Genomic DNA, 27,962 nt, shown 5'->3' on the forward strand with positions numbered 1-27,962 from the left:
CCATTTATTACACGCAAAACTATAGTGACAAACTTGATGCACAAAAGCACAGTTAGCACAGTGAGCGGATAACCCAGTAAACATGCTGACATTGCCAGCACTAGACAGACATTGTCTCTGAGGCCAGTATTGTAACACCCCGTGATTTCGAATGTCAAAGTCAAAGTCAAAGTCAAAGTCAACTTTGACTTTCTTTGACTGTAGATAATCTATTTTATGTTTTAGTTGTATTATGTGGAGTAAGTGTTGTAATCAGCAAGAATCGAAGTAATCGAATGTGTTTTAACGCGAACCGATCTACGACTGTGAATGATAGGAAGTAACAATGCGATAAAGTTAACCTAATCAGTAATCAAACCGATCTAACAATCATCGAACTCGAGACTCGAATTATGCGAATTTTGGTATTTTTATACGTGTGTGTGTGCCTTATGTGTTACTTGTGCGTGTTTACTTTATGTTTGGTGTGGTATTCAAGCAAATCAATCGAAACTCGAAAAGCAATCGAACTCAATCGAAACCGACATCAAAACATGATTATAGAAGATTGTATGTTAGATATAGTGATTGGACTGAAAGTAATTTGACTAGGAACCCTATCGTATTCGTATCATCGTCCATCGAAATCGAAACATCGAAAATCGTCGCAAAATACTCAAAGTGTGTCGCGGATCGAAGAGGAAGCATCCAGATCGAACAGGCCAGCCGATCGGCTAGCATCTTGCCAGCCGATCGAGCAGCCCACTCGATCGGAGCTCCTGGCCGATCGGCTGCCACTTTCCTCTTTTGGAGCCTATAAATAGGGCTGTCATTGTCATACTTTCCATTTTTGGAAAGCTCTGACCGAACCAGCCATCTTCTTCACCTTTTCTCAAATTTCTCTCAATCCCGGCAAGTTCTCACTCTAATTCTTGTACGTTTTTGATCATTACTTGATTCTACACCTTTCTATCTTTCAAAACTTGGATTCTAACCGTGAAATCATCAAGATCTAAGTGTTCTTGGGTGATGTCATCATGGTGTTCTTGAAGAACATCATGTTTTGGCCTCATTCCACTATGATTATCTTAGATCTAACCGATTTCCACATAAACAAGTTAAGATCTACCAAAGATCTAAACATCCACAAGTTGTGAAGGATTAAAAGAAGGAATTCCAACTTTCTTTCAACTCTTTTACACTCAATACCTTCAAATCAATAGAAACGGAGCTTGAACCGACTAACTAATCATTCAAATAGTTAAAAGGTTCAAGATTCAGGTTCTATGAACAAGGTTCACCGATTTCGGGTTAAACTCTAAACCGACATTCCGAACCGTTCACCGGCCGGACTTGGGTGATTCCTGTTCGAGCCAAGGAAACAAGTAGGAACGGAGGTTATCATAGTTCAACACGTTGTCAAGATACCTTGAAAGAATGACAAACAAATAAACAGCCAAGTGTTAGACGAAAGGCCGACCAGGTCAGAAATGCTGGCCGAACGGCTAGGCTGTTCGAACAGCCCAGCCGATCGGACATGCCAGCCGATCGGCTAGCACATGGCCCCACAATTTCAAAATTTCATGAGGTATAGTATTGACGAAGTAGTGTTCGATCGAACATGGCACTCGATTGGTGAACATTACTGTTCGGATCATGAGATACTATGCTTCAACACTTAATCGTTTTCACAACTCGTTCGTAGTAAGGAATGCCAGCCGATCGAACAGACTGTTCGATCGAGTGATATTCAGTTGGGGACTAACCCTGAAGCTCCTAGCTGATCGAGTGAGCTAGCCGATCGAACGAACCGATCGACTTGAAAGGTAGGAACACTTCAGTGTTCTCAAATACTGCAACAAAAACTTCAAAAGTTCAAATCCTCTAACACAAACACACCAGAGGAAGAAACAATCCACTCGAATGGTCCAGCCGATCGAGCCTACCGGCCGATCGAACGGAACTGTCCAATCGGTTATACCAGCCGATCGAACGGGCCGTTCGATCGAACCTGCCGTTCGATCGACCAGCCCATTCGATCCATCCATACTTGTTTAATTTCTGCGTTACTTATCGTTATGCTATCGAACTATTCAGGCTAATCTTACTCTCAGCGCTCCCTTCAATCCACAATCAACCACTGTGAGTATACTCGATCCCTTTTTGCTTTTAGCACTTTTGGGTGTTACATACGTTACCTATCAAATCACAATCAAACACACACTATTTGAACGCTGACTATTTGCATGTGCTACTTGACTAAATGAATGCTGTTTATTATGTTTACACGTGGAGTGCTATCTACCTGCCTTATCAACATAGTACTATAGTTTGGACTCAGCACCCGTTCACACGGGGGTTGTTAAGGACAATTACTTGCATGGATTACGGTGGTAATCATGTATTGCGAACCGTCTCGGACGGTCAACCCGCAGTCGTTGGTATCGATGGTCCCATGTCGATAATTAACATGCATCGTTTTCCTCTGTGTACGTGCCTGGTTATGCGTAAACTATTCGAACTCTATATGCTATTATCAAACTTGTGTGCTCACCTTTACATTTTATGTATTGACATTATTTTAACGTATGTGACAGGTAATTAGGATGCTTATCTGCTAGGAAAGCGAGGCTAGGATAAAGCTCTAGAGGCCAATGAATAGCTATAGGTAGTGGTCTACCTAGGGGTCTCTAGAAGCAAATAAACAATTGCCATGGAGCCGTTGGAGTTGTCCGATCCGGGGTCTATGGCATTAGCTGTCTGTAGATCTTGTCCGGATAAGTCTTAATGACTTCAAGCAATGCTTTTATTCATTTGGTTTGTAATAATTAAATCTGAGTTGTCGGAACGGAATATATTTGCCTAGTCGCTTTCTATGATAACTTGTTTATTTATTTGGGATACGGTATGGGACGTATCATTTAACTGAATTTGTAATAATAGTTGTTGTGGAAACTTCTGGACAATTTGTTTCGCTCAGTGCCGCGCCCCGATGATTCCGCCATCGGTTGGGGTGTGACAGATTGGTATCAGAGCCATAACTATAGGGAATTAGGCAGACACGACCTAGTCCGGGTCGCTGTCTTAGAGACCTAGACTATAGTTAGGAACCATCAGACCAAGTTTATGTGCCTATTCTGTAATTCTTCACTGTCACTACACTCGAATTTTCAAATAAAGTCGGAGGATTTAGTTAGGAATAGGTGTGAAAACCGCAAACTCCCGACTAAATTTCCTGACTTATGAGGATTTTACTCCTTCATCTCGACATTTTTTTTTGCTAATAAACGAGGAGAATTATACCAAAACAGGTGTGAAACCCCCATTTTGATGAAAATTCTTCTCGATTTTACTAAAAACAAGGAAGAGATTGCTAAGCCAAGGGGGTGAAACCCTAACCTTAGCAGTTTGTTCTGTATTTTAATCATCTCACCAAGGCTTCGATGGACTCCAACGACCTGAACTCACAAGTATGGCCTAGGGAACGCGTGCCCAAGAATCGAGGCAGAAACACGACCTCTAGAGTCGAAAGTGATGACAAGTCTACTGTGAATAGTCGAGTTGCCTTGGGTAGTCGATGCCTAGTAGCCGCAGGCAATCTATCTCTCGATTTTATGTGTTTCGAATTTGACGAGTCATCAGGTACACTCGTTGATTTTTATGTGTTTACGTGTGCTTTCTCTGTTTTTGTGTGTATATTTTGGGATGTTATTCGATTTTGCTATCATTTCAATCAACACACACGACTCGCAATTGCTGTTCTATCTCAATTCGACATCCAGTTGTCGCAACTCTAGACGATATCATACTATGTTATGCTATACGACCAAGTTAGGCTAGTACGATGCTAATCGATATACTATTTGAACGACACGCGAGCTTTGAAGGATAGATTTCTATTTTCTGACTGCATCTGTGATTAAATGCCTAAGTACTTATGTGCTTCTGTGTTTTGTGCTCCACGTGCTTATGTGCTTCTGTGACCTATGTGCTCTATGTGCTTCTGTGCTCCATGATTAGGTATATCTGCGAATATGTGTTTATATGCTACGTGATTCGACGTGATTCTAAGCTTTAGATAGTGATAGACGTGTGAGGTGAGATTCGATTACGTTGTGTTGAGTCCTGTGACGATGACTATTGCAGACCATGTCGTCGTCTGGATCACGTCACCGTCTGACTCGCCAAGAGAAGAGAGACCGACGTCTCGCTGCTATCATCTCCAAACAAGTGGCGAAAGCCGTGAGTGAGGTGTATGAAAATGCCAGCAAAACGTCTGAAGAATCCCGAGCTGAGAACCCTAAGGATTCAAGCAAGACCGCTTTTAGCTTCAAGCAGTTTAAAGCATGCGGACCGAAGGAGTTCACCGGTGAGGATGGCCCTACCGCCATGTTTCATTGGTTCGACTCAGTCGAAGTCACTCTGCGACAAAGCGGATGCCCCGAAAATCTCCGCACTCTCAATGCTACTGGCGTCTTCCAGTCCCGTGCTCTAGACTGGTGGACTGCTGAACGAAACAAGCGTGGGAATGATGCAGCTTACGAGCTGACATGGGAGGAACTGAAGGTAATTATGATCGATGAATTTTGCCCTCCTCATGAACGCCAAAAGCTGGAGGATGAATTTTGGGTCATCAAGCAGAAAGACGGAGACAACGCTGCTCTCACTGCTCGCTTCAAGCAGCTCAGTATCATATGTCCCGATCAGGTCAAGACTCCAGAGATGACCATCAAGAAGTATATCCGAGCTCTGCCAGACTGTGTAGCAGATTTTGTTCACGCCTCCAAGCCAGCAACGATCGAAGAAACCTACCTACTCGCCGCTGAGATCAACGATAAGCGAGTCAAGTCTGGTTTCTGGGATAAGCAAACCAAGTCTCTGTACTAAGCCACGGCAACACCCACCGACTCATCTGCTCAATCCTCCAAGTCTTCAAGAAGAACGAAGAAGAACAACAACAACAGCTCCAGCAACAAGAGCTGTGCTGCCGCAACGAATGCCACTCCCCTGCAAGCGGTACCAGCTCAACAGCAGCAGCACCAGCGCTCAGCTCCAGTGATCAATGCACCGCCAGCAAAGCGTGCATACACAGGCCCTCACCCACTCTGCCCGACATGTTCGTATCATCATCCAGTGGGTCTAGCTTGTCGTTTTTGCGCTCACTGCAATCTGTACGGTCATTTCACTGCGAACTGTCGCTATGGTCCTCGTCAAGCCCCAGCTCAAGCTACTGTCAACCAAGCTCTACTCCCTGCCCCTCACGGTCAACAAGCAGCTCAAGCACCAGCAGCTAATGCTCGAGTTTGCTTTGCATGTGGTGACCCTAACCACTTTGCCAACAGATGCCCGAACAGGGTGGTTAAGCAAGAGCCCCAGCAGCAACAACCACAACAGCAGCAGCAACAACAGCAGCCTCAGCAACAGCAGCAAGCAGCCCATGCCTGAACCTTCAACATCAATGCCCGCCAGGCTCAGGTGGATAACAACGTGGTTAATGGTACGTTCCTTGTGAATGGTATTTATGCATCATGTTTGTTTGATACTGGAGCCGATAACTGCTTTGTGTCATTTGAATTCGAGAAGCTCCTTAGTCGTAAGCGCTCTTATCTGTCCTCATCACTCGAAGTCGAAGTTGCTACAGGAAGAACTATTGCCGTTAATTCAGTACTCCGTGATTGTACTCTCGAACTCAACAATCACATTTTCCCAATCGACCTTATTCTGATGCAACTCGGAAGCTTTGACGTCATAATAGGCATGGACTTTCTTCGTGAAAACCATGCTGAAGTTGTGTGCTTTGAGAAGATGATTCGATTCTCACTCGCGAATGGTGATGTGATGTGTGTGTACGGTGAAACAACGTCGAAAGGTCTCAAGCTCATGTCGTGTATTCAAGCCAGCAAATATCTCCGCAAGGAATACCGAGCCTTCTTGGCCAACATTATAGTAGCGGAGAAGGGAAAGAAAAAGAAAGTTGAAGTCAAAGATGTTCCAGTGGTTCGTGAATTTCCTCAGGTGTTCCCTGACGATCTTCCTGGACTACCACCTAGTCGTGATATCGACTTTCGTATCGACCTCATTCCTGGAGCTAACCGCGTTGCCAAAGCCCCTTATCGACTCGCTCCATCCGAAATGAGGGAACTCTCGAACCAACTCCAGGAATTACTCGAAAAAGGCTTTATTCGCCCAAGCACCTCTCCTTGGGGGGCGCCAGTCCTTTTTGTCAAAAAGAAGGATGGATCGTTCCGGATGTGCATCGACTATCGGGAGTTGAATAAGCTGACCATTAAGAACCGATACCCCTTACCTCGAATTGACGATTTGTTTGATCAGCTACAAGGTGCAGCATGCTTCTCTAAGATCGACCTACGGTCAAGATATCATCAACTACGGATTCAAGAGGAGGACATTCCTAAAACTGCTTTTCGAACCCGTTATGGCCACTACGAATTCGTTGTTATGCCCTTTGGTCTAACCAACGCACCCGCGGTTTTTATGACCCTCATGAATCGCGTGTGTAAGCCTTATCTTGACCGTTTCGTCATCATGTTCATCGACGATGTCTTGATTTATTCCAAATCGAAAGCCGAACACGCGCAACATCTACGTTTGGTTCTCAAGTTACTTCAGGGAAACCAACTCTATGCCAAGTTCTCCAAGTGCGAATTCTGGTTAGAGGAGGTTCAATTTCTGGGTCACATAGTGAATAGTCGAGGTATCCATGTCGATCCTGCGAAGATTGAAGCTGTCGAAAGCTGGATTACGCCTAAGAACCCGTCAGAAGTTCGTTCTTTTCTCGGACTAGCGGGCTGTTATCGACGATTCACCGAAGGATTCTCAAAGATCGCTGTGCCGCTCACTGCTCTTACGCATAAGGACAAGCCTTTCGTGTGGGGAAACGCACAAGAGACTGCCTTTCAAACCCTCAAGCATATGCTGTGCAACGCACCGATTCTTACGCTGCCCGACGGAAGCGAAAACTTCATTGTCTACTGTGATGCTTCTAACCTTGGTCTCGGCTGTGTTCTCATGCAGCGAGACAAGGTTATAGCCTAAGCATCTCGTCAGCTTAAGATCCACGAGAAGAACTATACAACCCATGACCTCGAGCTAGGCGCGGTTGTCTTTGCATTGAAGATTTCGCGACACTACCTGTATGGCACTAAGTGTACGATCTACACTGATCACAGGAGTTTACAACACATCTTTAATCAGAGAGAGCTTAATATGCATCAACGCCGATGGGTAGAACTTCTCAATGATTACGACTGTGAGATTCGTTATCACCCAGGCAAGGCGAATGTGGTTGCTGACGCGCTCAGCAGGAAGAGTTACGTGCTCAGTACTCGAAACATCCAAACCCAGCATAACCTCGAAACCCTTATTCGCGAAGCTCAACATGCTTGCTTTAACGAGCGTACATTGAAGAGAGAGAGAATCTATCACGATGGAGCTCAGTTGGTAAGCAAATCGGATGGGATATTCTACTATCTGGACCGAATTTGGATCCCTAAGCGGACCGATTTGCGAAAGATTATCATGAACGAAGCCCACAAATCGCGGTATTCTATTCATCCCGGTGCAGACAAGATGTACCAGGACCTTCGTTATAAGTACTGGTGGCCGGGTATGAAAAGGGATATCGCTCTATACGTTGGAAGCTGTTTAGCTTGTGCAAGAGTCAAGGCTGAACATCAAAGACCTTCTGGCTTACTCGAACAACCACCGATACCTATATGGAAGTGGGAGAGTATAGCTATGGATTTCATAACGAAACTCCCGCCCACGCCATCAGGTCACGACAGTATTTGGGTCATAGTTGATCGTCTAACAAAGTCAGCCCACTTTTTGCCGATACGAGAAGACTACAAGGTGGAACGACTAGCCCAAATCTACACCGACGAGATCATTCGTAATCATGGTACGCCTCGTGACATCATTTCAGACCGTGACGCTCGGTTCACTTTGCGATTGTGGGAAACGTTTCAAGCGGCCCTTGGTACGTCGCTTAATCTGAGTACTGCATTCCATCCTCAAACCGACGGACAGACTGAAAGAACGATCTGTACTCTTGAAGACATGCTCCGAGCGTGTGTTATAGATTTTGGTGGTAGTTGGAACAAACACCTGTCATTGGTGGAATTCTCGTACAATAACAGCTATCATGCCAACATCCAAATGGCACCCTTCGAGGCTTTGTATGGTAGAAGGTGTCGATCGCCTATTGTGTGGCACGAGATCGGTCACTCGCAACTAACCGGTCCCGAGATTCTACAAGAAACGACTGACAAAATCCACCAGATAAGAGACAACTTGGTAAAAGCTCGGAACAGACAGAAAAGTTACGCCGATAAAAGACGCAAGCCCCTTGAATTTGAAGTTGGTGACTACGTACTCCTAAAGGTATCACCTTGGAAGGGTGTAGTCCGATTCGGCAAGAAAGGGAAACTAGCGCCTCGATATGTTGGACCTTTTAGGATTCTAGAAAGAATCGGAGAAGTCGCCTACAGACTCGAACTACCGGAGGAACTCAGTAACGTCCACCCGACTTTCCACGTCTCTAACCTCCGAAAATGCCTTGCTGATCATGATCTAATTGTACCGCTCGACGATCTTCAGGTCAACGAAACATTACACTTCGTGGAAAAGCCTGTCGAAATCATGGATCGCCAAACCAAGCAACTCAGACGCTCTCGCATCCCGATCGTAAAGGTCCGATGGGAAGGCAAACGAGGCGCGGAGTTCACTTGGGAACTCGAAAGCGACATGAAGGCCAAGTACCCGCAGTTGTTTAAATAAATAGATCTGAAGCATCAAATTGGTAAATCACGGCGTTGTGTAGCCTTCGAGCCTAATTTCGGGACGAAATTCCCTAAACAAGGGGAGGCTGTAACACCCCGTGATTTCGAATGTCAAAGTCAAAGTCAAAGTCCAAGTCAACTTTGACTTTCTTTGACTGTAGATAATCTATTTTATGTTTTAGTTGTATTATGTGGAGTAAGTGTTGTAATCAGCAAGAATCGAAGTAATCGAATGTGTTTTAACGCGAACCGATCTACGACTGTGAATGATAGGAAGTAACAATGCGATAAAGTTAACCTAATCAGTAATCAAACCGATCTAACAATCATCGAACTCGAGACTCGAATTATGCGAATTTTGGTATTGTTATACGTGTGTGTGTGCCTTATGTGTTACTTGTGCGTGTTTACTTTATGTTTGGTGTGGTATTCAAGCAAATCAATCGAAAATCGAATCGAAACTCGAAAAGCAATCGAACTCAATCGAAACCGACATCGAAACGTGATTATAGAAGATAGTATGTTAGATATAGTGATTGGGACTGAAAGTAATTTGACTAGGAACCCTATCGTATTCGTATCATCGTCCATCGAAATCGAAACATCAAAAATCGTCGCAAAATACTCAAAGTGTGTCGCGGATCGAACAGGAAGCATCCGGATCGAACAGGCCAGCCGATCGGCTAGCATCTTGCCAGCCGATCGAGCAGCCCACTCGATCGGAGCTCCTGACCGATCGGCTGCCACAGTCCTCTTTTGGAGCCTATAAATAGGGCTGTCATTGTCATACTTTCCATTTTTGGAAAGCTCTGACCGAACCAGCCATCTTCTTCACCTTTTCTCAGATTTCTCTCAATCCCGGTAAGTTCTCACTCTAATTCATGTACGTTTTTGATCATTACTTGATTCTACACCTTTCTATCTATCAAAACTTGGATTCTAACCGTGAAATCATCAAGATCTAAGTGTTCTTGGGTGATGTCATCATGGTGTTCTTGAAGAACATCATGTTTTGGCCTCATTCCACTATGATTAGCTTAGATCTAACCGATTTCCACATAAACAAGTTAAGATCTACCAAAGATCTAAACATCCACAAGTTGTGAAGGATTGAAAGAAGGAATTCCAACTTTCTTTCAAATCTTTTACACTCAATACCTTCAAATCAATAGAAACGGAGCTTGAACCGGCTAACTAATCATTCAAATAGTTAAAAGGTTCAAGATTCAGGTTCTATGAACAAGGTTCACCGATTTTGGGTTAAACTCTAAACCGACATTCCGAACCGTTCACCGGCCGGACTTGGGTGATTCCTGTTCGAGCCAAGGAAACAAGTAGGAACGGAGGTTATCATAGTTCAACACGTTGTCAACGATGAGTAAATATATCTTTTAATAACCTTACAAGATGTTTATACCCTTAAACGAATAAATCATGGATCATACGAAGCTAATTGTGAAAGAAAGTGAGGAATTACAAACTGCAGGGGCTAAATGTGTCAACATGTTTAAAGTATACCTCTGAGTGATCTTTTAGCAGACCCGAAGCTTTGTAATGATAAATTATACTCACAAGAATGTGTGATAAAAATTTCACAAAGTTTCGTTATCGTATGAGAAAGTTATGACAATATTCGTATACGAGGGGTTAAAAGCATCAACATTGAAATTTAAGACTTTTCGGTGATCGTATGAATAACCGGGGACTTTACAAAGTTGGTTTATAACTTGGGGTCCTTAAAAGTCAAGTTTGGGGGTTTATAGTGCAAGAAACCATGTTAAAAATAAGTTTAGAAGGACCAGGGACTAAAGATGCAATATTTGAAACTTTGTTAACTGGACTGGACATCCACACGGGCCGCGTAAGACCAGGCAGGACCCTTACGCGGGCTGCCTGGCACTGCCATATGCTGAAAATATGCACAGCTGCCTGTACAGCCGGTTTAACCGACTTAGAAGCGTGGTTTTTCATACCTGGAGCTTGTTTGATGGTTTTAAAGGACCTAGGGACACTTGGAGTGATCCCATAACATCTATAGACTTGCTTGGCATGATCTTGATGATCTAAGAAACCTATATAAGGGCCATAAGTTGTGTTCTTCAAATTGCTCATTCACTTGCAACTTCACAACTTGGTTTCTGGAGGTGGCTGACTTGGGAGAAGACTAAGAAGTGTAGAAAAGATAGCAAGGACCTTAAGTAAGAGTTCTAATCCTTGTTTAGTTCTTTTAATTAGCTTATAAACTAAAAAGTCAAACCGTCGTAATTAAGATTTGACTTCGTTATTAATCTTAATTGCTCCAGTCAAATTTCAAATTGAAAGTACCTATGAGTTGGTAATTATGTGGGCATTAAACCCTTAAAAGGTCACCCTCTGATTCCCACTCTAATTTGGTCAATTGTCGAGTCAAACTTGATTATAAAAAGTCAACAGAAAGCTAATTTTCAAATAAATGCAAAATTAGCAATGTAGAAGCTATACAACCTGTTTTGACATTAATATAACTTGGTAATTAATTTAAGAACATGTCTAAACATGTTCAACTCGACAATTTTTAGTTTAAGCTTGGTTCGGGACCGAAAGTCGCATAGTTTGACTTATGCCTTGACTTTCAGTTCTGACCCGTTTGAGCATGATTTAGGAATGCCTTAGAGCTTTACTAAGACCAAGTTACCTATAAGTATAACCCTCTGTGATTTTACAACTTGGTTCATTAGTTATCCGATTTATATGCATGTTTCCGTTAATCGCCTAAATGTTGACTATTATGCCCTTTTCATCATAAAATGTGACTTTTGATAAAGTGAAAGGATAGAAACCTTCATTACTGATTTATAAACTTGTTCCTAAAATTTGACATCAGTTTGAGGTCTGGATTAAGAGTTATGCTCATTAGCGTAATTAGAAAGCTTTTTAGTAATTAAACCGCATAATTAGCATATAGCCTATCTAAACCCAATTTTTGATACCAAACTTATTACCCACTGATGTAATATAATATTTTGGGATTTTTGAAGATTTTTATTTATTTTTAGGCTGAGCATAACATAGAGTTCTAAGCTTAATTTGGTAATTGCCGGTTTTGCCCTTTTGGGCTATAAAGTGAGTTTTTCAAATCCTTTTGACCCCAAACCTTTTTCTACTGATCCAAAATGATAAATAGAATATTTTGAGTCTTCTGGAATTATAAAAATATCAGCTTTCCTTTGAAAACCCAGAAATGGCTCCAAATCGCCTTTTTAAGCGTTTTTAACGCGTAGTATATATTAAAACCATTTTGTAAATATAAGGTTTGATGCCTACTGATATTTTTAATAAATATTTACATTCTAATAGTAAGCAAAGGTCTTAAGCTCAGATTTCCAATTTTGACCTTTTAGGCTTATATGAAATTACCAAAATGCCCTTAAGATGCATAGTTTGGTTATAAAAGATAGATTTCCCATATAAGTTATACCCTACTGATATAACTTAGTAAATTAAGCATTTTTACTGATTACATCAGATCCGGAACTCAGAATTATATTTAAACCCTTTTATAGCCTTTTTAAATGACCAAAATGCCCTTATGAGGCGTAATTTGAGTTTAAATACATTTGGGGCATAATAGAAGATATCTTTCTGATGTCACAACATATTTAAGGCATATTAACTCAAGAAACTTGCATATGACTCATTTGGTTACCCGTTACGCACTTTTCGCGTTCGGATCGGCGTATGTAACTAGTTTACATATATTAGCCGAAACGGGTCAAACCATATCGTTTTTGTCTCAAAATCCAGAATGTGATTAAGTTACCCATATTAAACAAGTATTCAAGCTTGTCGGGTCAAAACCACATTCTAGACCGGTCTTCGCTTTATCATGCGTTTGAACCGTGTCTTCCTTTTGAAAACTAACCGGTTAGGATTCTAATAGGTTATTAAAAACCTTCGTTCCAGATTAGGAGCCCAGTAAAAGCTACGTGCACTTGCTATATTTGATTTACACTTTGCTCAGGTAAATACCCTTAACTTATTTTCCTTATACGGGCTTGGGATACGGTACTATAAAAGTACCGCTTGGCCGGGTTTGTGTAGTCATTGAAATCGGATTGTGATTAATGTATTTGCATGACCCGTTTGATATGTATTATTTGGTGTATGGCCTTTGGGGGTTAAATGACCATGTCCCTGATATCCTTGGCATCATTCATGAAATGGCCACGACCTAAGCACGGGGTGTAGGCGTACACCTGACAGCTGCCTTATGTAGAAACTGGTATCCCAGTTAAAGGAATCAACCTTGTGGGCATTATACCTGTGGCGTGTCAGTTAACTTAAGTCCGGCCCTACAAACCGGCCCTGACGGACGGCAAATAAATAAATCTGTATACAAGATTATTTTTAAACAATTCTCCCAAGTTATAAAATATTTTTGCCGAAGTGCATTCAAATTAATTTTCAAACTCTTTTCAAAATGAGTCAGTTAAGTTGTATTTACCAGTGCAAACTGACGTATTTTCCAAAAAGGCTAAGTGCATGTACTAGACGAAATAGGCTGGCTACTCCAGGCATCATTACTCAAGTCTCGCAAGCTTTAGATGTCAAAGTCTGTTAAACAGTTTTCCTTTTTATTTGATCCGCCTGTGGATCTATTTCGACTGTTTTGTGATACTTAAACATTACAATCTATTCAGTTGAAATAAATCTATCTTTTGCTTCCGCTGTGCATTTATACGTTGTGCTGTTTGACTATGATGATATCAATTACGTCACGATACTCCCCACCGGTGACACGTGGAAATTAGGGGTGTGACAGGTTGGTATCAGAGCCAACACTGAGTGAATTAAACACTAGCCTTTTGTGTTTAATCTCAGTTACACAATTGCACATTCTTTGATTCTCGAGTCTAGACAAAGAACTTAGGACTAATCCTAATTCGTTTCATTTTATCTTTATTTGTTTCCCTTGTTATATTTCTGATTGGCCCTTGCATGGGTAAATCATTTCAGATAGAAGTCCCTTTTAGGGCAACCATGTACTTGTTTAAATTTTAGTGGAATGGTTAGACTTAAAATAACATTCCTATTATAAGATTTACCATTATAATAAAATGGCAAAATCTAAAAGGACAAGACCTAGCCACGTGTCACCTTGAGACAAAGCCAAGATGGTAGTTCCTCAATTAGATTCAGATCCTTGTTAACATCTCAACTAGGATTGCTCTGCGTTAATATTAAAAGAATCTTAAAGGTAAAACCTAGCCTAATTGTCATTACAAGACATGGCCAAGATGGTAAAATCTAGCCTAATTGTCATTACAGACATGGCCAAGATGGTAAAATCTAGCTTAATTGTCATTACAGACATGGCCAAGATGGTAAAATCTAGCCCAATTGTCATTACAGACATGGCCAAGATGGTAAAACCTAGCCTAATTGTCATTGCAGACATGACCAAGATGGTAAAACCTAGCCTAAATGTCATTGCAGACATGGCCAAGATGGTACAACCTATTAAAAAGGTTCAAAACCTTGTTAACATCTGAAAGCATATAAACATGTGTAACATTCGTCAAAAACGGATATCCAAAATCCGACCCGTTTTGAAATTTTGGATCCTAACCTTTGAACCAACGGAAATTTTTCGCGAAATGACTAGTCATTGAAAGATTTTTATCCTAATTTAATTCGGTTATAAATATGGTTAATTATTTTATTTATAAACATGGTTAGTTATTTATTTATTTGTTTAATTAATCAAATTAATATTACAATTAAAAGTTTTGTTATTTTACTTATATAAAACTAATCTAGTTAGTTTGGTTAGGTTTCTTAGTTAATTTAAAGTTACATAGGTTAACTAAGTTAAACCAAGTTAATCTAACTAATTAAACCTTTCAAAGTTAAGGGACCAATTTGTGTAAATCTGGGAATTCTATTAAAAACCTTGATTTAAAAATAAATGGGTGAAGCGGATCTCGAACCCGGGTTCCCCACTTCGCTACACAACACTAAGTAGGGCTGTAAACGAACCGAACGTTCAGCGAACAGTTCGTGAACCGTTCGGCGGGAAGTTCGTTTATGTCCGTTCGTTTAATAAACGAACGAACATGAACAAGAAATTTCGTTCGATTAGTTAAATGAACGAAAATGAACAGAGGTCTCGTTCGTTCGATTGTGTTCGTGAACGTTTGGTAAGGTGTTCATGAACGTGTTCATGAACATTCGTTCATTTGCGTTTGTTTATGTTCATATTCATATGTTTGTGTTTTAATTGAATATTTTTGTACTTTCATATATTTTATCTATAATTTTTATATTATTAAACTTTTATTTATTTTATTACCCTAACAATTAAACTAGGAAACCCTCTTTCACCTTGTTTATGCACCATTTCCCTTTCATTTCTCATTATTTACATCGGTGAATACGGTCGACCTCTGTTCCACAATAAGGGATTCAAGTTCCAGTGCTACTCTCTGAGCCATCTACCTTTATCCTTCGTCGCGTTTGTCAAATTTATTTGTGTTCGTGAACCGTTCGCGAACACGCTCATTTCCTTAATGAACGAACACGAACATAAAATCTCGTTCGATAAGTGTTCATGAACCGTTCGTGAACACATTTATTCCTTAACGAACGAACACGAACAAGGCCTTGTTCGTGTTCGTTCGGTTCGTTTACAGCCCTAACACTAAGACTTCAAATCAATAAACAATCATACCTTTTAAACTTTAAATAAACGACAACTTCGGTCCTTTCTCATATTGCCGCCATTAACAGTTCATAGACAAACACATATCCAAATTCTATTACGCTAATTTCTCGTGGTTCAAACTTGCCATGGTTACAAAGATAGACAGCCGTGCTTTCCTTTTTACGCCGCTGATTCTCCGGGATCGATTCCGCGTTTTCCAACTTTGTATCAATCATGAACCCATAACAAACCTTGTCCTCAGTCATCATCGATGAAGAATAGCTTGCCATTTTCGATTTCGGAAATTATAAACCTTCCTAAAGAAACAAGAACGAAAAGATATATATATATATACTATCTATAGGACATCTCGGCTCAACCAACCTCCCCCTATCACGCTCACAATATCCTTTAGTATATCTCTCTCGCACTGGCCGATAACACCACTCGCCGGAGAGGTTCGGAGCTCACCGGAGTAAACCGCAAGCCGCCGGAGAAGAACCAAACGCGGCCGGAGTATTACGTCCGAACTCGACTTGACCCACTTTATTCGGTATACATTTCCTTTTATCATTGTTCCTCGTTAATTTCATTATTCACCTTCATCTTAAAAAAAAACTCATCTAAGCACACATTAATCCTTTGAAACTTTGAGTTTTTATCAAACAGTTTGTATGGTTGTTTTTGTAATGAAGAAGATGATGACTATAAGAAGTTTTTTTTTTTTTTTTTTATTTAAATAAAGTTTCACCAAAAAAAATCATACGTGCTTGCTGTTGTTATTTACCCCAAGGGCGCGGGTTCGGGTCCCGGCCCCTACACTGTCGCGACACATATTTTTACTAATAAAACCAATATATATGGTTCATATCAGTTAGTACCATTTATTACTCTGTTTTAAAATTTAATTTATTCTGCTTCTTTTTACTATAAATTCACATCTATTAATTAAATATCTTTAAAGGTCAACAACTTAAAACCGTTTGATTCATTTTCTTTTTAAAAAAAACACTTGTAAATGTAACAATACGGTTGTATCCAAGATCCATTTGTAATACAACAATATAAAAAAAAAAAAAAACTTAAACTTTTGTGTCCTTTGAAAACTATGACATTGGAATTGGGATTTGTTTTGGGTTGCTAATACTGTTCGGCTGGGAATTTGTTTTGGAAGGTGATAACCTACTGAACTATATAACATTCTTTTTTTTGATATGTAATTTACATTATTAAATGTTGACATTTACATTATTAAAATTTTAGTACTATCTATAATCAACTAGTAGTTTACCCGTCCGCGGTCCGGGTATATATGATTAACACCATCCAAACTCACTACTATTTTAATATCAGAATGATTTCTTATCCAACTATTAAGAACATCAATAACTATGTCTATATTTAAGATAATGATGACTTTTAATTTGATTGCGATTAATAACTACAACTGTTTGTTCTTGTATTGTCATACATACTATCTTAAAATCTTACATCTAATTCGCATAATTTAAAATATTTAAGTAATTATTTGTAAATTGATTAACATAGCAATTGTTACCACTATTAAATGAAGATAGATAAGATCTATCAAAGGTAGATGTTTATGGTATACATAGTGTTTTTTTCATGTTTGCAATTCTATATTCAAACAAAATTTAACATAAACACAAACTAAATCAAATTCAGACACAATGTAATTCAAAATCAATATCGATCTGCAATCCTAAGATTCCATATCTATACTATATAATAATACTTATGCTTGCTAGAATAAGTAAAAGTAAAATGCGTCAAGAAAGATTAATACGATTAAAATTTATGGACATTAAAAGAGTAACAACTACATCGAGTACTGAACTAAGATACATTCAAATCTAACAATAACAGTAAGAAATTTAAAAATCTAACAGCAAGAATTAAGAAATTTTAGCTTTAACTCCATCGAGTATTGAACCTTTCGATGCATATCCTTGAGCATCGCCATGAACTCCACGTCTCTATCACCGCACTCTATATTACTGACAACACAAAGGTCACGAACGGAAGTCGAAGGCATTGCCATCAGGTTTCTGGAAACCTGGTCTCTCGTGAACAGACCAAGGTGCAGTCCATCAAAACACATCTTCAGCTCTTGAAGAGTAGCCCTATCTGCATATACTTGCTCCTTAACTTGTTTGATAAAGCGCGGCTTTAAATCATCAGACTCTACAGAAGTGTATGACACCATTTTATGTTAAATATTACCCAACTGATGTGAAAGAAATGTATCTTGGTAGTAAAACGTGATGAAAAACAGGTGAATTGGCAATGATATTATATAGTGAAATATCTAACAGCCCAAAGGTCATATTTAAATTCCCAGTACATTTAATAATTTAAGAGGGAAAAACGTGGATATTTAATATAAACATGTAAATTTATATTTAGAAACAACGGGCTTTTAATGCAAAACCTTTCAAAAATAAGTTTTCATGGCAAAACTAATAAAATTAAATATCAAGAAACCCAAAGGACAAAATTTAAACCTTAAAAAAACAGGTTATCATAATTACGATTAACCTCTTCATTTACCATAAGACCCATTTTAAACAGTATAAAAGGCTGGTGATTGGTTTGATTGAAAACATCAACAATTGTCTTTTAAAAAATTGTTTGTAAAAAAAAAAAAAACAAACCAAAACCATCAACACCAACAATACTCTAGATGGCAAACAGATGCTTCTACCACTAGTCAGACACCAGCGCTGTTAGAACACAATTCTCTAGATGGTCGCTCGAAAAAAAGATAGCAGATGAAATTAATTAAGTTTTTCTTTCAGGCGCTACGTGCTGCAACTAAATTGATCATCTGCGTGCTGCAACTCAAATTCATCTTGACACAAATATTAATACACCTTTAAAATAAATATTATATATTACTTCGTTGCATGTTTAATTAAAATTAATGATTTTTAGAGGTAAATTAGTTTTACTTTTTTTATTGTTGCAAGATGATAAATTAAAAATGAATAATTGGATTTAATAACAAATTTTATGTTGCCTATATTTTATTGCAGATGTGTAATTAATTAAATAAGAGAGTGAAGAACATGGGGAGTAAGTTTAGGTAACTTCCTAACTGTTGCACTCTAAAAAAAACTACCAATTTTTTGGGGGTTATTACAAATGAGATTTAATCTCACAAATAACCACCATGATCGGACGACCCAGATTAATGTAGGTGTTGCTATCACCATAAAATTAACAAACAAAAAAGATATATACATATTACATGTCAATGATAATAATGTACATATAGTATTTCATTATACGTTTAATGTAATGCATCTCATTTGTCCTTACGTTTATCTCAGCAATCTCACCCCATTCTTGAACTATAATGAACTTATTATATCCATTGATATAGTGCACAGATGACCCAATCATCAATGGCATAGACACACCGGGCAGAAAATAAATCAATTTTGACCAGGTTTCATTTTGCAGTTTCCACGATTCAACATCCACGCAAAACATTTGATACTAACCAACATATGGAATTCCTCTCGTATTGTGTTTTTTACAACGAATTTTGTTTTTACAAATGCTTTGGTTTTTGTATAATATTGTGTTAGGAAATTTGGACTTTGTAGCTAACTCCTAGCCTATATTTACCTAAATACCCCATGTAAATAATAACCGCTCAAGTTAACTACCTTCTGGAAAAATGGGAGTTAGTGCGGGTTGAGGGAGGTTATTTATTTATCAAGAAAGAAAAGTTTTATTAACCATTAATACAACAATTGATGCTATCAGTTTTGTAGGAGAACATGGTCGACAACTACAAAAATGGTTTAACCTGGATAATAAACTGCTAATACATATCCAAATTAAAATTATAATGGAGGGAAATATACATAAAAAACTGAAAATCGACGACATTGTATGTTGTAATAAAATACAAATAAAAAGTATTCATGTCATATAAAAAACACAATAGTGTAGTACAATGTTGCATATATAAAACAGAACAACTACAAAACCTCGTTGTCTAATAAAACACAATGACATAACACAACGTGGCGATAAAACTTCAACTCGTGAAACTGCTACACCTAAAACACATTATTATGGCCATAACCACCTGGTGGTTATTCTAGTCTGGATTAAACCTCACAATTAACCGTCTAATTTGTACGGCCAAGATCAATCGCACACCTTTATATAGGAATATAAAGAAACTCCAACTACCCACGGAACTGCATTTTTTTTTCAAATTGCTTTCTTTTTTGTCAGAAGTGTCTTAGGTGGAGAATGTGGACAAAAAAACATGGGGGGAAGTAACTAATTAGCAGTTTTTTAATTAATTTTATAGTTATTTTGTTAGATCGTGGAATGTTATCTCGTATTTATTAGGATGACCGGGTCAAAGTGTCAGCCTGAACTGCCTTTAGGAGAAAATTGCTTAAATTAAGAAATAACTGTTACATATTCAAAAACACAATGTCTTAAAAAACACAATGTTAAATTGTATGTATTTAATTATGTGTTACTAAAATACATAAATAATCGTCAAGATTGGACGTATTAAAAACACAATGTCTTTAAAAACACAATGTTAAATTGTATTTATATTATTTGTAACTAAATTACATAAATATTGACTTATGACTTTTCTAACACAATGATTTATAATACTGCAGCTTATAGCTCATGTGATTACATTTGAATACATTTTAATGCATTAATAATGGTTGAACAAAATTGATACATCCCGAGTTTTATTTGTTAAAAAGGTAATACCTGTTAAGAGATCGAATTAATAGTTGTTTTTCTTAATATATAATTTAAGTTTTTCTATCAGGTATTGCGTGCTGCAACTAAAATTAATACTCTGCGTGCTACAACTCAAATTCATCCTGACACAAATATTAATACACCTTTAAAATAAATATTATATATTACTTTCTTACATGTTTAATTAAAATTAATTTAACTTTTTTTATTGTTGCTAGGTGATACATTAAAAAATGAATAATTGGATTTAGTAACTAATTTTATGTTGCGTATATTTTATTGCAGATGTGTAATTAATTAAATGGGTGAGTGGAGAACGTGGGGAGTAATTTTAGGTAACTTTCTAACTGTTGCACTCTAAAAAAACTGCCAATTTTTTGGCGGTTATTACGGATGAGATTTAATCTCCCAAATAACCGCCATGATCGGACGACCCAGATTAATGTAGGTGTTGTTATCACCTTAAAATTAACAAACAAAAAGATAATATTACATGTCAATGATAACAGTGTACATATATTATTACATTATACGTTTAATGTAATGCATCCCCTATGTCCATACGTTTATCTTAGCAATCTTAACCCATTCTTGAACTATAATGAACTTGTTATATCCATTGATATGGTGCACAAATGACCTAAACATCAATGGCATACACACACCGGGCAGAAAAGAAATCACTTTTAACCAGGTTTTATTTTGCAGTTTCCACGATTCAACATCCACGCTAAACATTCTGATACTAACCAACATATGGAGTTCATCTCGTATTGTGTTTTTTACAACGAATTTTGTTTTTACAAATCCTTTGGTTTTTTGTATAATATTGTGTTAGGAAATTTGGACTTTGTAGCCAACTCTTGGCCTATATTTACCTAAATACCTCATGTAAATAATAACCGCTCAAGTTAACTACCTTCTAGAAAAATGGGAGTTAGTGGGGGTTGAGGGAGGTTTTTTATTTATCAAGAAAGAAAAGTTATAATGGAGGGAAATGTACATAAAAAACTGAAAGTCGACGACATTGTATGTTGTAAAAATAATACAAATAAAAAGTATATCATGTCATATAAAAACACAATGTTTATACAAAAACACAATGTTTATACAAAAACACAATGCTATAGTATACTACAATGTTACATATGTAAAACAGAAACAACTACAAAACTTTGTTGTCTAATAAAAACACAATGACATAACACAATGTGGCGATAAAACTTCACATCGTGAAAATGCAACACCTAAAAAACATTCAAATCCTGGCCATACTTGGTGGTTATTCTGGTCAGGATTAAACCTCAAAATTAACCGTCTAATTTGTACGGCCAAGATCAATCGCACACCTTTATATAGGAATATAAAGAAACTCTTACTACCCACGGAACTACATTTGTTTTTTTTTTCAAATTGCTTCCTTTTTTGTCGGAAGTGTCTTAGGTGGAGAATGGGGGCAGAAAATCATGTGGGAAGTAACTGATTAGCAGTTTTTCAATTAATTTTATAGTTATTTTGTTAGATCGTGTAATGTTATCTCCTATTTATTAGGCTGACCAAGTTAAAATGTCAAACTGAACTATCTTTAGGAGAAAATTGCTTCAATTAAGAAATAACTGTTACGTATTCAAAAACACAATGTTAAATTGTATGTATTTAATTATGTGTTACTAAAATACATAAATAACTGTCAAGATTGGACGTATTAAAAACATAATGTCTTCAAAAACACAATGTTAAATTGTATGTATATTATGTGTAACTAAATTACATAAATATTGACTTATGACTTTTCTAACACAATAATTTATAATACTTTAGCTTATAGTTCATTGGATAACATTCGAACACATTTTAATGCATTAATAATGATTAAACAAAATTGATACATCCCGAGTTTTATTTGTTTAAAAGGTAATATCTATTTAGAGATCGAATTAATAGTTGTTTCTTAATATATAATTTAAGTTTTTCTTTCTGGTGCTGCATGCTATAACTAAAATTGATCATCTGCGTGCTGCAACTCAAATTCATCCTGACACAAATATTAATACACCTTTAAAATAAATATTATATATTACTTTGTTACATGTTTAATTAAAATAAATGAATTTTAGAGGTAAATTAGTTTAACTTTTTTTTTATTCTTGCCAGATGATACATTAAAAAATGAATAATTGTATTTATTAACGAATTTATGTTGCCTATATTTTATTGCGGATGTGTAATTAATTAAACGGGAGAGTGGGCAACGTAAGGAGTAATTTTAGGTAACTTTCTAACTGTTGCACTCTAAAAAACTGCCAATTATTTGGGGTTATTACGGATGAGATTTAATCTCACAAATAACTGCCATGATCGGACGGCCCAGATTAACGTAAGTGTTGCTATCACCATAAAATTAACAAACAAAAAAGATATATACATATTACATGTCAATGATAAAAGTGTACATATAGTATTTCATTATACGTTTAATGTAATGCATCTCCTTTGTCCTTACGTTTATCTCAGCAATCTCACCCCATTCTTGAACTATAATGAACTTGTTATATCCATTGATATAGTGCACATATGACCTAATCATCAATGACATAGACATACCTGGCAGAAAAGAAATCACTTTTGACCAGGTTTCATTTTGCAGTTTCCACCATTCAACATCCACGCTAAATATTCTGATACTAACATATGGAGTTCATCTCGTATTGTGTTTTTTACAACGAATTTTGTTTTTACAAATGCTTTGGTTTTTTTGTATAATATTGTGTTAGGAAATTTGGACTTTGTAGCCAACTCCTAGTCCATATTTACCTAAATACCCCATGTAAATAATAACCGCTCAAGTTAACTACCTTCTGGAAAAATGGGAGTTAGTGGGGGTTGAGGGAGGTTATTTATTTATTAAGAAAGAAAAGTTTTATTAACCATTAATACAACAGTTAATGTTATCAGTTTTGTAGGAGAACATGGTCGCCAACTACAAAAATGGTTTAACCTAATTAAAATTATAATGGAGGGAGTCGACGACATTGTATGTTGTAAAAAAAAAACAAATAAAAGTATATCATGTCATATAAAAACACAATGTTTATACAAAAACACAATGCTATAGTATAGTACAATGTTACATATATAAAACAGAAACATCTACAAAACCTCGTTGTCTAATAAAATCAAAATGACATTAACACAATGTGGCGATAAAACTTCATCTCACGAAATGCTACACCTAAAAAACCGTCTAATTTGTATGGCCAAGACCAATCGCACACCTTTAATAAAAATAAAAAGAAAACTCCCACTACCCACGTAACTGTATATGTTTTTTTTCTCAAATTGCTTCCTTTTCTGTCGGAACTGTCTTAGGTGGAGAATGTGGGCAGAAAATCATGGGGGGGGGGGGCTAACTAATTAGCAGTTTTTTAATCAATTTTATAATTATTTTGTTAGATCGTGGATCGTTATCTCCTATTTATTAGGGTGACCAGGTCAAAGTGTCAACCTGAACTCTCTTTAGAAAAAAATTGCTTCAATTATAAAATAACTGTTATGTATTAAAAAACACACTGTCTTCAAAAACACAATGTTATTTGTACTCTAGTTATAAATATATAAAAGCACAACGGGCAGAAATCAAATTAACATTGTGTTATAGGTTTTGATAATAACACAATGTGTATAGAAACGATTGTAAAAAATGCAATGACCAAAACCTAGTTGAAAAAACACAATGACCAGAACCTTTAATACGATGCAAAGAAAACCCACTAAACAATGATTTTTTTATATAGCAATATAATACTCGTATCAAAGTTAAAAAAAACGTTCGTTGTTATGGTGATCTTTTTAAACGCCACGTAGGACCATTAATGGATTGCTACACCATCCCCTTGCCTCATCCACTAAGATTGGCATGGATTAAACCATGGCAACCATGAACCTACTTTCCTCTTTTAATATTTTCTTTTCCTTTTTACAAAAATGAATTAAGTAACAGAATAGTGGTTTGGGTAATAACCACACCCTTAAAATAGTAATTTTGGATGATGGATTAGAAGTGAATGACATTACGCTAATGTGGAGGGTCATAGTGACTATGAGGGTCATAGTAACTATGAGACTATGAGGGTTATGAACACATACAAACCAAATCTTTGTTTATACAAACATCGTATCAAATACTTTTTTGATAAAACAATTTACAAGTTTACAACACATACACAGCTGCATGAATTGCATATTCACACCTCTATATTTTGGTATAGGTAAACATGACCAAAAAAAATAAAGTTTTGGTTTGTTGGGTGTCTAAGGTTTCATTTTTGTTATCATTTTCATTCAATTGGTAAATTGGGTTATAATTTTCTGTTAACTTCTCTTATTTTTTGTCGTTTTCCTCGTTTAACTAAAATATATTATGGCATAATATGACAAATTATACCCTTAATTTAAATGAGGAAACCGATAAAAAATGAGAAGTTAACAAAAAAATTTTAACTCAATTTGCCAATTGAATGAAAGTAGCAACAAAAATAAACCTCAGGGACCTAGATACAAAAAATTTCATTTTTAGATTAAAGTGTCAATTGTACCTTAAACTCATGGAGCATTTTGACATTTTACTAAAAAAAAAAAAGTATGTGTTCAATACATAAACAATTTGATGCGGAGAACTACAAAAACCACATAGATATGCCACTTTTCGTCATGCATAGAGTGGAAGGTGTGATAGATGGGTATCACGTTGTTAAGTCTGATTTCATATCTTCTTTTGATTTTGTTATATGATATGATATTTTTAATGAACACCTTAAAAATTAAACCGTTAAAATGATTTAAAATTAATTTTGACACAATTCATGTATCTTGTCGAATAATAAAACTCATTAGAAAACGGTTATTACGTTGGAAGGACTCAAAATGTGTAATCAAGTCACATGTTTTCAGTTTTAGAACATGCAGTTGAAATGGTTTGTGCATGAATATTGCATTCATTTACATCGCTTTTGAATGTTCATAGATAAATATGTGTGTGCTCTCTTCATAATATATAAAGTTAAAAGACATAAAATATATAATATTTATTCTTTTAAGCCTTCATACCCAGCTAATACATACATACATACATACATACATATCAGCTAGCTACACAAAAGCATATTAACAATCATTTGTCACAAAAGCATTCCCAAAACTACACAACTTGAAGAAAAAACATCAATAGAACGAATCAAAATACAATGTTTGAAAAACAGAGATTACTACAGAAAACATAAACTAAAACCGTCCAAAAATTGGTTGATATGGACTTTACCACGACAACCAGAAACTAAAACAAGATTTCGTAAGAATCCGAATTAGCGACTACCGTACACACTACAAGAACTTGTTAATCTGTCACTAAAAATAACTCTTACACTTCACCACCAGAATCCATCACAATTGTTAGCCTTTGAGCTGTCTTTGAGAACTCACTGCAACACAACAGAACACAAAACAAAAACGCGGTTAGTCATGAAAAGTACAAGCTTTAATGCATAACGTTATACAACACGACTATGCAAAATACCTGAAGGGTTCGTCACCGGTGTGTTTAACCGCACCCGATGTGGTGCGGTAAATCAAGTTGATGAGCATTACCGATTTCTCGACACAGAACATATCAGCTAGCTTTCGGTGCAACTCTCCATATGTATGAAAAGCAGCCAGATCAAGAGTCCGGCCCACGTCTTCGGACTCCATGAAAACCTTGCAATGCCCGGTCTCATGCCCGAATTCGGAACTTAGGTCCTTAAACCATGGACCAGCTTCATCGGATGAGCTCTCCACTGGACCATTTTGAACCACCACCGAACCATCAGACTGGTCGGCCACTGTGTCTCCAGAACTGCTATCGGAAAGCTGTTGTTCGGTGAATATTGGCTGACCAAACAACAAAAAGGTCGGTTTTTTCTCGCTTTTCAAGCTGGCTTTCGAGTTACTAACATTCCCGATTGTTAGCAAACAGGAAGCGTTTTCATTTTCGAATTTGTTTGCTTGGGCTTCTTGGGATATTCCCATGGGCTTCTTTCTTTGACCTTACTAGTTACGTTGTGTCGATAATTCAACGTGTCATTAGAACTGACTGACCAGATTTTCAGTGGCATTTGCCGGCTGTTTTTCCAATCTTTGATTTCAGATTCTTTCTGGTTGATCTCATTTTGCATCTCATCAATCGCCAACTCCAAAGCTCGGTGTTCATCTTTCATGGAACCAATAATTGCTCATGTTGTTTCTCTGCAATATGTCTCACTATTTTCATGTGTCCGAGTAAGGAAAAAACCAAAACAAAGACATAACAAAGAGAATATTAAAAGAAAGTAACTGTGCCAGCAAATGGATCAGCCACCCACGTGCAAACCAACTGTGCCAGCAATCAACCTATAGCTGAACCCTTTGGAGCTTGTTAACCTATAGTTGAACCCTTTGGAGCTTGTTAAGCAAAAAAAAGTAGCTTGATCAGTTGATCTTCTTAAATACCACAAATCGTAATGACAACAGCTACAACAAATACACACACACACACATAGTTTACCTTCCAAACCAATTTGGCCCCTAACTGCAATTCAATCACCAAACACAGCTCCAAAAACCTTTCTTGTTCTACTTCTCTTCTTGGTTCAGCAGAAGTCAACGAAGTCCATAGGTCCCTGCATTCATACAGAGTTTGTAACAGGACTAGATTAGAATACGCATATGACACGATATGAGGATGTGTTGAAGATGTGATTTAAAGTGACCTCACAAGCAAGAAAACATAATCATAAGAATTATAGTAAGGACATTATTGTGAAAAAGAAAAAAAAAGAAACTTTTTCTTTAATTTTAAGAATGTAAAGGTCTATCCCTCCTCACCCTACCTTAGCTTTGTTATCGGTGAGATTTACTGATGAGGAGGAGAAAACAGGTCAATGTGTAATATTATTTTACCCCTTAGAATATGCAATTCCAGTTAATGATCAGTTATCATGACACTATCAAGTAACTAATGTGTTGTCATTTAAGCAACAAATCCAAATAACACAAGTCAATTATGCATACAAAACAGCAATAACTATACCATTAATCCTTAAAAAAATCAAACATCTCAACTGTGCAGTACATTCTACACTTAACCAACAACTAAATTACAAAATACACTAATCACAAACAAAAAACAACTAAATTACAAAATACACTAATCACAAACAAAAAACAACAATTCGAAAAAAAAATAAAATAAAAACCTTAGGACCCATGGTAACTTCAACAACATCAGCAAGCTCTTCAACACCTCTAAGCATCAAAGCTCTAGCATCCACTCCAAATTTAATATCTTTTGCAGCATAGTTTCGCATCTAAATCACACAACATAAAAAATTCAAAAACGTCAACATATGTTACACATTTTCACAATATCATACTAATAAATTACCTGCTGAGCATTGTTTCTTGCAATCCTGCATATCAAATCAAACAATAATAATAATGTTAATCCAATTAATACGGTTCTAGCAGTTAAATAACATTTGTTAGGTTAAAATGTTGAATGAAGGTAGTTTTGACCATCGAACAGTTAATGAAGTGGTACAAGATCTGAAGATCATAGTCAACTTCCAAGCATCAAGCTAACGTGTTGGCTTGACCCGAAGGTCAGGATAAGGACTCTAAAGAACGAATTGGTCATTGTGTTAATATTGTAA

General features: G+C 37.1%; 1 protein-coding gene and 1 long non-coding RNA gene across 2 annotated transcripts; both read right to left on the bottom strand.

Annotated features, from left to right (window-relative positions):
* Positions 1 to 25,503: 25,503 nt before the first annotated feature.
* LOC110916457 (auxin response factor 18-like) lies at positions 25,504 to 26,525 on the bottom strand. The gene is made up of 2 exons (XM_022161184.2): positions 25,811 to 26,525; positions 25,504 to 25,715 (listed from the first exon to the last, which is right to left on the bottom strand). Exons 1-2 carry the CDS (start codon positions 26,299 to 26,301, stop codon positions 25,655 to 25,657), a joined length of 552 nt encoding a protein of 183 aa, XP_022016876.1. The 5' UTR covers positions 26,302 to 26,525; the 3' UTR covers positions 25,504 to 25,654.
* Positions 26,526 to 27,529: 1,004 nt separating this feature from the next.
* Positions 27,530 to 27,761, bottom strand: LOC110917696. Its single transcript, XR_002580789.2, has 2 exons — positions 27,695 to 27,761; positions 27,530 to 27,617 (listed from the first exon to the last, which is right to left on the bottom strand). It is a non-coding gene; the product is annotated as an uncharacterized LOC110917696 (long non-coding RNA).
* Positions 27,762 to 27,962: the final 201 nt, after the last annotated feature.

Source organism: Helianthus annuus, chromosome 16 (genome assembly GCF_002127325.2).
Source record: "Helianthus annuus cultivar XRQ/B chromosome 16, HanXRQr2.0-SUNRISE, whole genome shotgun sequence".
Classification (NCBI taxonomy): Eukaryota; Viridiplantae; Streptophyta; class Magnoliopsida; order Asterales; family Asteraceae; genus Helianthus; species Helianthus annuus.